The sequence below is a fragment of the Protomyctophum bolini genome (assembly GCF_963924005.1).
Source record: "Protomyctophum bolini genome assembly, chromosome: 10".
NCBI classification, from domain to species: domain Eukaryota; kingdom Metazoa; phylum Chordata; class Actinopteri; order Myctophiformes; family Myctophidae; genus Protomyctophum; species Protomyctophum bolini.
Window position 1 is genome coordinate 8,175,877 of NC_137871.1, and position 13,479 is coordinate 8,189,355.

Here is a 13,479-nt window from a genome sequence, read left to right on the forward strand (position 1 = left end):
AAGAAAGATTAAGGCTGCAATCTGTAATTTATTTGAATGAATAAGTATAATTACTTAAAGAATGGCACATCTGCAGTGGTTGGAGGCGGTCTCCCTACTATTCCAAATGTAGGTATAGGACACCTACTGGTAAACTGGTAGAATTAGTACTGCCATGAGCTCATGAGCACAACAGCTGAGCTCCCTGGGCCAAGCAGGGCTTCTGTCTTGATAGAGTAGTACTTATAGAAGTTCACAGTTCAAATCCCGGATATAGGGTGTGAAATGTACAGATTGCAACATTAATGTTAATATACTGTACACTATGGGCTGTATTTTGCGTGTCTTAAGTACCAGGTCTTATTCCCTAACTTGAGTAAACTAAAGACCTGGAGGCGTGATCAATGCCATTTGGCTATTCTGAGTGGCCAAAGAGCATTGATCACGCCTCCAGGTCTTTATTTTAGTCAAGTTAGGGAATAAGACCTGGTGCTTAAGACACGCAAAATACAGGCCAATGTACTGTAATACTAATATTATACTTTTTTTCCAATTACACAGCAGCTATGTTTCATGTCCTCAATGTTCATATTTTGTACTCTAGACCTACTTTTTGCAACATACAGTATAGCTCTCCTATATGCAACTTTGAACTACTTATAGGCCTATATACAACTAAAAATATCTCCACTCAGAAGAGAACTGTGGGTAATGTTAGCCCTGTTCTGTTAAAGAGATGCTAAAGGGCCCTCAGTAAGTAGACAGTTGGATATAGAACAATTTACTATCTAAACTGAAAGATGGATACAATGTATGTAACCTAGATACCCATACCCTGATGGAAAATGCAGTTTATTTTATTTTCTTCTTTTTTTTCCTTTTTTTTCTTCTTACTATGTTCATTAGTACTTTCAAAACTATAGTTTACTAATTACTTTTACTGTCTTGTACTGTCTGTCTTTGTTTTATTTGTCTTGTTCTGACCTTGATTGGGGGGGAGGGGGGGGGGGGGGGGGGTATTTACATGTCGGATACAACAAAATGTACACATATGTTTTTTTTCATTTATTCACCAATAAAAATCAAAATAAAGTGTTAAAAAAAAGAGATTCTAAAGAAACTCCCAGTAGTTTATTCAACGTGGGGTCCAAGGATCCCCAGAGGTCATTGAGGGGTGTTCCAGGGGGTCCCCCAGCAGCCAAATTAGCAGTAGTTTAATTGAACTTAGATAGCAATTCTGTAGACTTAGATAGCCTTTGATACAGACTTATAGCATGTTATGTAAACAGCATAAGTGCATTGTATGTAGTCATAGCACGTCATAGTACATAATGTATATCATAGTAGTATAGATGTATAGCTTATATTGTATAGTTTCATTATAGATATTCCACTGTTACTTTCTTAGCTTACGCATGTTTCATGATAAAATGTTTTTATGTGATGTATTCCCCATGCTTTTTGTTCTTGCTTAATGTAAGTCGCTCTGGATTAAGAGCGTCTGCTAAATGCCTAAATTGTAAATTGAACTCTAAATCAATTCAATTCACTTTGAAATAATTACAATACAAAGAAATAGAGATATCATATAGCCACTGTGTGTGTGTGAATCTACTGTATTTCTCGTGTGCAATTTTTCCTTTCCATCAATAACCATTTTAAATGGGGGGTTAATTTTGGGGTCTGCAAAATTAAGAAGACTGAAACCTGGGGGGAAAAAAAGTATGTGAATTCAGAATGGGGAAGATAAACGCGCTCCACGTAGGATGTGTAAATTACGTCAGACTTCGGTGCTCTATTGGTAGGCAGGTTTCTGAACTGTCCACAGACCACCGATGAGACACAGAGTGAGTATAGAACTGTCCACAGCCCACCGATGAGACACAGAGTGTGTATAGAACTGTCCACAGCCCACCAATGAGACACAGAGTGTGTATAGAACTGTCCACAGACCACCAATGAGACACAGAGTGAGTAGAACTGTCCACAGCCCACCGATGAGACACAGAGTGAGTAGAACTGACCACAGCCCACCAATGAGACACAGAGTGAGTAGAACTGTCCACAGACCACCAATGAGACACAGAGTGAGTAGAACTGACCACAGCCCACCAATGAGACACAGAGTGAGTAGAACTGACCACAGCCCACCAATGAGACACAGAGTGAGTAGAACTGACCACAGCCCACCAATGAGACACAGAGTGCCAGCGGCCAGTTATGTGAAGATACCGTTGAAAATGGGTGAAATGCTTCTTTAACAACTGACCTCGCTCAGGTCAAGAACAGAGAAGGCAGTCGGAAGTGAAAGAGTTGGCGTGAGAGCTAGTGTTGTACAGTACAGTACAGTACAGTACAGTACGTGTGCACGTGTGTTCCTGTCGGACGTGACGGGGACAGATGGAGCGAGGTGGGAGGTGAGCGGTTCTGGGTGGATGGGGGGTCGTCCTCTCTCTTTATGGCAGAGAGACGCCGTCTGTTGATTGGAGCATGGAGGAGGTTCGGGGTCACGTGACCAAAAAAATGCCAAAAATAGAAGATCTGCAAGTTACACGTTGCAACGCGACCTGTTGTGAGCTTTTAGATATAGTCTATTTTTAGTGAAGAGATTTAAGGGCCCTATATCTTGCGCCACCCCTTTACCCCTTATCCCTAAACTTAAAACATTTTAAAATAGCTCAACTAGCCGATCTACATCGACACGTTGTGAGCTTGTAGATCGACTATTTGAACTATTTTAAAAAGGATTTTCAAAATAGTAAAAAAATGGCAAATAAGTTTAGGGATAAGGGGTAAGGCATAGCCCCTTGATGTAGATGGGAGGAAAAGCGACCCAAGTACAGAACCAACTCTGGTCTGTTTTACTAGAAGTCTAGAGGGTTTACTTTGCAAAAGCTTCCCCATCCGTTGGCTTCACTCAGCATTCATGAATTAATCCCTCTATTGCTGGATTTCAGTTAGTTGGTTTATTAATTTTGTAAATGACTGACATCTTTCAAACTGCTTCTCAGTCTTATATGGTTTCCTCTGGCATCTAATTTACATGCTGTTTTTAGTCAACTGTGGGTTTAGTCAATATAAAGCACAAATTGTCAGAAAAAATGTAGTTTTACCAGAGAACATCTAAATAGCTCCTCATTATATCCTGCGTGACGGTTAAAGAATCAGAACAAATGGCCTCTAAGGGCCGATTCATACTCCATACTCCTTACCTCTGTAGTGCCGAAATGATTTTGGCTCGTCAGAAATTTTCAGTAGCACCGAAGAGACGACTTTAGGACGGTACCCGCCCCCCCCCCCCCCGAACCTCAAATGACGTCACATTGTAGGCTCTACACTCTACAGAGGCGAACCGACTTTTATTCGGCTCTAAAATAGGAGTATGAATCACGCCTATAGTGAGGTTGTAGTCATCAGACATGACCACCAAGTCAATTAGGCCAACCTTTCAACCGGCGTGGCCGTGGAGTCAATACATTGACAAACAGCCATATGTTCTACAACCACCATGCTATACAAACTGCGTGGGCGAGATAGAATTGCATCGACTATACTTATGAACCACACGTCTTTCATCTTTATCACAGGTAATGTCACGCTAATGCAGAAAGCTATAAATAATTGAATGCGAGAGGCTTGTGCTTGACTGAGCTTCGCTGCTGCTAAATTATGAATCAAGCAGCTCCCACTGTCAATTCTCACCACCTCTTGTCATTTTTCACCAACTCCCATCTGGCAGAGCTCGACAGAAAGAGAATGAATGAGAGAGAGAGAGAGAGAGAGAGAGAGAGAGAGAGAGAGAGAGAGAGAGAGAGAGAGAGAGAGAGAGAGAGAGAGAGAGAGAGAGAGAGAGAGAGAGAGAGAGAGAGAGAGAGAGAGAGAGAGATTGGCCTTGCAAGCTATAGGCTGCTCACTACAGACACCTGAACACACACACACACACACACCCTGACTAATGCATCCATTGCGTAACCGGTTGTCATACATCACATGCCGTCATGTGACAAGGCACAATTTCCGTTCACAACATTTAGAACATAACTAATCAATAAACTATCACCCTCATTCCTCTATATGCTCCATTCCTCCGTCTCTTCCCCGGACACATATCCTCCGCCGTTTCCATAGAGACTATATACACATTTCCTTCGAGCCAACACTCAGTCACAGTGTTACAATTATGACTTCAAGTGTGTTATTATCCGTAAAACGACTTCTCTGGTGATAAAATATCTGCGACATATCGCACAAATGAAATAATGTACTTTCTGTGGAAAATGTAAAATGAACATCACCACCGATTAGTCTAATCTCATCCCGGTGGCTATTAGCTCCCTTTCCCCTCCTATATGCAGTAATGGCAGATGCCTATTGATTGCAGTGGGAGTGTTCTCCATCAAAGCTATAGAGCCGCGACCACAGTTTCATTACATGCAACATGCGATTGAATTCCATGGCTATAGGACGGACAGAGATGTATTACTGTTTCAGACGGCAATGCAACGCTGAATGTTATTCAAGAAGTACAGTAGACGAAGACACGAGGAAGATGACAAAATGTAATGGCTAGAATGTATGACAGAGTATATGTTGATACAATAATAAGTGTCTCCCTACTCTTCCATTGAGAAACTGAGACCTTGATATTACTGGTTCACAAATATCAATAAAGTTATTTGAAACACTGGATTAAACGCTATCATTACTTATTACGAAATTATTGCACGAGACAGAGTGCACATAAAACGTATGGATTGTAGCTTTAATGATATCAGCACAATGTTGCATTCCTGTGAAGTAGTCGCCACTTAGATACAGTTACGTGCACCTACAATATACACCTCTTCTACACATGATGACACCATGATGACATCATGATGACACCATGATGACACCATGATGACACCATGATGACACCATGGCAGTCATCTCTTTCATCCGGTCTTGTCAGTGACCCTTTAATATCCTTGTCTTCAGCCTTAGTATGAAACCCTGGAATCAAATTACAAGAGACTTTTTAATAGCCATCTTGCCTATCACATATTAAAATGGTGGTGATTTGTGTTTACAATCGGAGGGGAGAATAGAGTTGTTGCACGATTTAAACGTTTTCAAACTGTTTAAACATTTTCAACGATGTATGTGCAATAACAGTAGTGCAATAACAGTAGTGCAATAACAATAGCCCGATGGCATATAGGCAACCACACTAATAATAATCTGAGTTCTCTGCAAAGGATTAGAAAGGGCTTCGGGTCTTTTCACACAGTACAATTCTCAGTGTACAACTTTACTTATAGTCCAGCAGCCGGGGGTGTGGAGTGGGACATTTGGTATATAGTTATTTTTGTATTGGCCTAAAAATATTGCCTATATGCATAAATTCATCAATCCACTTGCTGACCAGCTGTCAGCATTGAGAGGTTTATATGTGACCATACCATTAACAACCTATGCAAGGCGAAAATGTCAAAATGTCATTGTGCTTTAAGTAGCATGATGTGTCAAACTAGGGGGTTTTCATGACTCTCCTTGGGCTAAAAACGGCCATAGCCATAATCACAAATGTGATGAGGTCAGCACATTTTGGGCTCATTTGGGCAAGTGGCTATGGCCATTTGTAGCCCAAGGAGTGTTTTCTTGTGCAAAACTAATGCTTAGAATGGATTCAGAATCAAACCTAGTTTGACATGTCATATGCTTCATAAAGCATAATGAAAATGAATGAAAATCCTGCCTTATATACTGTACACTACAGTGTAGGTTGTTAATGGTATGGTCACATATAATCGCCCTATAAAATAAATTGCTCAATACCGACAGCCGGTCAGCAAGTGGATTCATGAATGTATGTATATAGACACTATTTTAGGCGAATAAAAAAACCACAATTACTACCAAATTTCCCACTTTAAACAAAAGAAGCCTGTTGGCTGCCGGACTATTAGAAGGACAGGCACACTCAAATGAATGCAGAGTATTTTACTGTAATTAGGGGGGAAAGGAGGACATAGATCCGGGAGAAAAGAGAGCAGCTATGATTGGTTCTCTTTCCTCTGCAGCATGTACAGCTGTGATTGGCTCTGGCCACACTCACTGCAGCATGGACAGCCCCTGTCATCGCCTGCTCCCAGCTGCAGGCGATAAGGTTGATTAAATGGACCTACTGTACAGAGTTTCTTCTGGGCAGAGAGATTGAATAAGTAATGATTACCCCTCCCTGGACCACCAATGAGTTGTCCTCCTTCCTACACAGTAGAAGACTGTGGTGGTACTGGGAAGCTCTCACTGGCCAACAATATAAGACTGTGGTTGTAGTTCCCAGTATTTAACAGTAGAAGACTGTTTTACTGGGCAGATAGTCTACTCTAATGGGTACATTTTGCAGTTTGTTAATGAAGTCACACAAATCACACAGCCACACTATACAGTCTGCTTGTGTGCATGTCAGTTTGGAAACAGTCTACAACTGGTTTGGCCAGTATTTATCTTATAAATACTATATAGAAGTGCTTCTCATGAATAATGTTAGCATAACTAAAAGATTCACTTGGAGCCTGGGGACAACTGGTTGTACAGGGAAGCTCCCAGTTGCCAACTGCAGAAAAACATGTGGGTACTGGGCAGTATACTGAGTATAGGTCCCAGTTATACCTGTAGACATTATAACAGTATAAGCCTGTGGTTATACTGTGTTAATTCATAGTCAGACCCAGTGTGAATGTGTATAGTGTCAGCCTTGTTTATTCATTACTCTACTTTCTCCTGTACCTCTGCTCTCCTGAAATTCATGCTTACTGCCGTTGCTATTTAATTTTATGTGCCACGTCTCTGTGTGTCTGCGTATAAGCGTCTGTGTGTACGGTTGTAATGGACGCAAGTCGACAACCGTTTGCCCCACCGACTTCACATTCGACACACACGGTCAGTGCAGTGCCCGGTATCGAGTCGGACGGACCCACAGTTATCCAGAACCACCACAAAGGGCTCTGGTCAGGCTCTGCCAGTGGGCCTAATCAGCCTAAATCCCCTCACCTGTGCAATTTCCAGCCTCTGCCTAAGTCAATTGATTGCGATGACAACCCCACACCTGCAAATTGATTACATGACCACTCCACTTTTCACAGTCAGTTTGCACTCTTCACAAACAGGCGGACAGACAAATACAGAGGTCGGTATCTGTGAGATGTGGGACACAGACAGATAGTTAAGTTAGGTGCTATGACAAGTTGACAGCGGGTATTATTAGGTTCCAAAGTTGCATCGCTCTCAAGTAGGCCGGTGGCCAACAGGCACATACAGGTCTAGTTTAGATAACAGACAGCTAAAAGGATAACAGACACAGACAGACAAAAAATACAGGTATGGGTAGAGAACAAGCACAAACGAGTAATAACTCTAGTAACAAAAGTGTAAAAAAGGTACAAAGACGGTATGAGAATGACTTAACATCCGGCCAATCTGGCCTAGAAGTCAGTAGTTGTATATAGTGGACTGGGTTGGGGTGAATGTATCTGTAACTGCACCATAAGCACTGCAGTAAAAGCGCATGTGTGTGTCAGCAATCCTCACTTGGATAAAGATTAAATAAAAGAAATGGGGAAGCCGCTGAGCAGACGGCTGAGTGACGACTGACGGTCTGCAGCTGGATTACATCTGCCAGGATGCAGATAATCTGGGCGAACCCCCGGCTGGGCATGTGAACAGTGTCTGAGCTTCATGCCTGATTTACAGTTGGACGCACGCCGCGTCGTTGAGCACTGAACATATCAGCTGTGTAAGCTCACGGCGCGCTGTGAGCTTGTAGATCAGCTATTCTCCGGTGCCGACACAAAGCACTATATACGACTACTTGGTATTCAGGTCAGGGCAAAGGAAGGCAGGGAGCAGGAGGAAGGAAGAGGGATGCCCCTCTAGTTTTGTAATGCAGGTGTGAAGCAGGCAAGCTGGTGTCAATGAAGGAGACGAGGCTGATAACAACCATGATGAGTGATAACGAGCAAAGGAGCACCCGCTGTGTGGTCGTACGCCGTTCAGCACGACAGGCATTGCAAATTAATTTAATCAAAGGGGAATTCTGTTGGCGATGTAAAGGCATTCCGTGGTACTATGAGCGTGAAATTACACTTCTGAATTTTGTTAGCCGACTTCATTGATGTGATAGACTCTGTTTTGTGAGTGCAGTGAGCATTTGCATAGACAAATCCATGGAGCGGCGCCCTGTAGGCCAGGTGTGGGAAATCAATGCTGAGGTGTCAAGCCTAATGTTACACCTCAGCTAAGGCTGTGCCCAGAGGGAACGGGTTTGTCATTGATGCCCATGCACTCAGATCAGCTTGTAAATTGTGTCTGGTGGCTGTCAAATTAACTGCAGTTTAGTTGATACTCGGACTTGACTGAGAATACTCACCCCAACACACACACACACATGCATCCACAAACCACATGTAGACAGTCACATGTATGGTAGAAAATCCAAGAGAGAGTAAGCAATTTAAGACAGCACATGGTGTGCACATACACGCAGACGCGCGCGCGCGCACACACACACACACACACACTCTCTCCCCCCCCCCCCCCCCCCCCTCCCCCTCAACAGGCAATGTGACAACAGATTGAAGCCAGCTCTGAGCGGAGATTAGTCACCTCAAGGGGCCCCACAAACAGGAAGCCAGGCTGGGGTCAAAGTCCATGGGTTGAGAGTTCAACTCTCTTTCCGTGTTAAATACCTGTCAAGAGGAGGTTTGTAGGGCTTACATGGGCTTACAGTATATACTAAGGGGGAACACCACCATGTGCTAATATTTATGGAGTGCAGCTGGACCCAAATATGTGATTAATGTACCATGATCTCCCATTCAAAAAATGTCAAACGCGATTTGCCAATTACAACAGTGGAATGCTGGAGGCGTTAATATGGATCCATATATAGGCCAGTGTTTTGAACTGTACTCTGAGCCAAGGAATCATGCAGAAGGAATGTACAGTAGCTAGACAAAAAATCACATTTTCATAATTGCAACAAAAACCTGAAATGGGTTATCCCAATGGTTCCAGCCCATGTTTTATTTCCTCATGTAACGACAATGTGACATGTCACATGACATGACGCCAATATAACTTTTCTGAATTCTCTCTGATGGAATATTTTCTCTTTCCTATCTTTATAGCCAGCGTATACCTTCTCACAATGCCACACCAGCTGTTTCTCCTACTGTAGATGTAAAATACCACGTGCACTTTTAGGACACATGGATACCTTTCAGTTTAGTAAATTAGTAGAATTTGTATTTGTATATTTTACCCCACTCAAGTTCATATTAATGAGGCTGTGGTTTCCATCATGCAAAAAAAGGAATTGTGCATAAAAGGTTGAACAGTGGTGGTTCTTACATGCACAAATGCATTAGCGCAAACCACAAACATTTAGTAAATACTGCCCAGTCCCAGTGCCTACCCACTACCCAGTCTAGTAGAGTACATCGACAACAAATGCATTTCTTTCTTTAAAGGAGAACTCTAATTACATGAATATGAAGATACGTTTGGACGAGTGAAGCTATAGTGAGGACAGATTCATTATAAGATGCCATCATTTCCATCTACACTCGTGTCTCAGAGGTGCAGCTGTGGACAATTCAGAAACCTTTCCAGGAAGACAAAGGCTGTAGTTTCCATTAGTTTGAATGGGTCAAGTGCTCCTTTAAAAATCAAAGTGGATTTATATTGGCCACATGACGTCTCACGTAACTGCGGCCCTAAACAAACATTAAGTCCATAGACTTAAGGCCATGCATTGGAGTAGCATGCACAGTGGCCGGGAAAGCGCCCCTCAAAAATTGTTTCTACGAAATGCTTTGAGCAGTGTATCAAACTATGTGGTTTTTATTAAAGGGACACTGTCACAATCATCTCTCTCTCTATATCTGTTGTAGAACTAATGCTTCATAGGGCAGTCATAAAACTATACAGAGGGCCTATGGTGCATTTCTGAAATGCCGCTTGAGTTGTGCTGGAAAGTTTACTGCAGTGATGTCAGTGGCAGAGTGAAAGGGATCGTGGGTTAGGTGTCAAAAACGCAAGGTTCCATAGTTACCTGCGACCTCCGGTCGCAACAATATCCAAAATCACAGACAATATTCAGTCATGATATGGATAGAATATTGATACTAGGGATGGTCAGGTTTATTTGCTCCCGATCTAATTCCGATCATTTGAAAATGACGTGATCGGCCCCAATTCGGAACAACCCTATAGTTACGACCTCCAGGTGAAACTACTCAATGTCAGTTGAAAAGAAGCATAACCGAGGAGGTGTGCATGGTTGATAGTTGTCTACGCCCTCTCCAAGATCAAACAGGAGGCATTATCAGTAACAGGGACTATACAAAACACAAGGACTAAATTGGAAAGATAAACAGTGTTGTCCTGGTCTCTGTAACAGCCAGCCAAGCATGATTCTTCTCTCCCTATATGCACCTTAACCCATGTGACATGTCTAACCGATGACTAGTCTAAACTAAGTATGCACCCCACTTTGGGTCACTTGTGATCGGAAACAGCTGATCTTAATCCCCACTTCTGTATGTATGTGTGTGTGTGTGTGTTGCTTTAGGATGCTTGGAGTGCTGCATCAAATGTCTGGGTGGGATCCCGTACCCTTCCCTCATCGCCACCATCCTGCTGTACGCTGGCGTGGCGTTGTTCTGCGGCTGTGGACACGAGGCTCTGTCTGGGACCGTCACCATACTCCAGAACTACTTTGAGGTGGCACGGAGCCCCATGGACACACTCGACGTCTTCACTATGTGAGTGTATACACGGCTTACGACTGGACCGGAATGCATTTTCAACTGCATTTTCAACTAGAACCCTAACCTAAAAATGTTTGGACTATAAGGGTTCCATGATAATGGTCTGTCGGACCAAGGCTCAGTCACCCTTTTAAACCACGTGTTCCTAGTTTGGGCATGTCATTATAGCCTAGCGGGGCCAGACTCATAACGTGGATTCACGTGGACGCTTCCTCCCCGCATATGAGTCTGGAGTTCGGCCCATAGACAGAGAGTACGCGGAAGCTGCGGAAGACGTCAGAAAATGAACGGGGCTAAATCAGTGACTGCGTTTCAACGGCTGTCGAAAAGCAGCCTCTGATTGGTCCATGTGTATATATGGTGACGTTATATCCATATTAGTTTAGTGTTACGCAAAACTTCATTATTTCTAAGGTTGTCTTTTCAAAGACGGCAGAAATCATTAATATCCGACATAGCTCGTAAGTGTTATAATATCTCGTTGTTTTAGCACGGTCTGTGATGAGTCTGAAGTCAGGTTTTTGCCTGTCAAGGCAACTACATTTTTACAACCACTTTTCAAGCTGTCTCATATGCGGGGAGGAAGCGTCAGTGAATCCACAACATTAGCCTCGCCGGGCTCATGTCATTATACTGTATGTGACAAATGTCAAAATATGTAATACAAATACTTCAAGGAAAACAAGCAAGGCTGTTGTGAGGTTATAGATCAGCTATTTTCTCTATTTTGTCTATGACTAGTTAGTCATAGGTATATAGGTATATAGTTACTGTATATAGGTATAATTATACAACAAGTATACATGTACTGTATATACTAGTGGTTCCTCAAAGTGTGGTCCAAGGACCATTTGGGTTCCTTGATGGGGTTCCAAATGAACCCTTATAACTCCCGACTGTACAAATGGAATCACATGTACACTCTCAAAGTTGTGGGGGGGTCCATGACATTACATTGTTTGAGAAATGCACACAGTACATAATAAGTGGCTCTGGGGTGATTCTTGTCTCCTCCAGGATCGACATCATCAAGTACGTCATCTACGGCATCGCCTCTGCGTTCTTCGTCTACGGCATCCTGCTGATGGTGGAGGGATTCTTCACCAGCGGGGCCATCAAGGACCTGTACGGAGACTTCAAGATCACCACCTGCGGACGCTGCGTCAGCGCCTGGGTAAGGAAACGCTGTATAGTCTCCTTTATGGGAGCAGGCGTCACACACCCATTGAATCGATTCTTATACCGCTCGGAAAAAAAGAAGTTCACTGTCACGGTCGGCAAAACGGCACGAGAGAGAGAGAGAGAATCCCTCACATTTTCCAGTAATAAGTATAGTGCAGGATGTTACTTCCATCCTGGTCCGTGCTCTGGGGAAAGCCACCAGACCACGTCCTGTTATGCTCTCTCTGACCCACGGTGTCTCCTCATGCACTCTGACCCATAAGCGTGAGATGTGGAGAGGATCCTTCCTCATGATGATACTGTGCAGGGGAATGTGAGTAAAAGTTCAAAATCTAAACTCAAACTTCAATTCTCATCTAAAAAGAACAAAGAAAAACGGTCCATATGGCTTCTGGACAAATAGCTGCATCAATAAAACCACCCACAGTGGACAACTAACCTAATGAACTCCCCAGTACCAACAAAACCCACATAACATAATGTGGTTGCTTTTCCTCCCTGTGGCTGAAGCATTGGACTCGGCAGGGTTTGTTGTCTGCTGTGTCCAAGCACTAAATGTACAGTATATAGTGTCTAGTTGCAGTTTCTATGTGAGGCAGAGCACAAGCAGGTTTTCGCTCCAAACAAATACGGATACATATGTTCCGCTGCTGACCTAGTATCAGGTCCCAGCAGAGTCCGCTCTGCTGCGTCTGCCCTTCACTTCCCTCTGCACTCTGCCCTTGATGCCCCACAGTTGGCCACCACTGCACGAGTCCCTTCTTACCCTAACCCAGGAATCCACCTTGTATCTGTGGCACAGTCAGGTTGAGATCCTAGGACATCCAATTAATGCCCATTGTTGTCACGGAAACGGTAAAGTGTGGCACAGATCCACCAGTCAACAGACAGACTAAATGTGCCATTCAGAGTAAGAGGAAGAATCAATTGAAAGAAGCTCAATAATATAATATACTTCAAGCAATATAAAAAGAGGTACCCGAACTAAGATACCGGGGCTCAAGCCAGTCGACTCCCTCCCCTAAACTATAAGGCCCCCTCAAGGAGGCTCTTTGCACCAGCCCTTAATTTGGCAGCTCCCTGCCGATACAGGAAATCGTCATTACACCCATCAACAGCCATCCAAGTGTATAACTGAGGAAGATGACGACGCCGTCTCTACTTTATCACTCAATGTACGGGAAGAGCATCACCAAGAGTCCCCGCTAGTAGACCCTAGTGGCCGTGCTGCTCCTGTACAAGTTTGACTTAAGGGAGGCACTAGATGAAAGGCCATTAAGTATAGCAAGTTGCATGACGGTCTACCCATTAAAGGCAAGGGTACATTTTGGCCTATTAGAAAGGCCATGAGGTCACCAAAAGTCAATGGAGGTCATCCTCGAGAAAGCGTGACAATTCGGTAACTTATATTGATCCCTGTGGGGAAATTTGTTCTATGCATTTGACCCTCCTAACTATTAGGAGCAGTGGGCCGCCACCTAGGGGCGCTCAGGGAGCAGTTAGG

General features: G+C 43.4%; 1 protein-coding gene across 1 annotated transcript in view; it reads left to right on the plus strand.

Moving 5' to 3' along the window:
• gpm6aa (glycoprotein M6Aa) overlaps positions 1–13,479 on the plus strand; it is a 40,150-nt gene that overhangs the window by 18,292 nt on the left and 8,379 nt on the right. The window contains exons 2-3 of the mRNA XM_080773916.1: positions 10,595–10,787; positions 11,811–11,967. Of these exons, the coding sequence (XP_080630042.1) occupies positions 10,595–10,787; positions 11,811–11,967 (350 nt within the window). The remainder of the gene's footprint in view (positions 1–10,594; positions 10,788–11,810; positions 11,968–13,479) is intronic.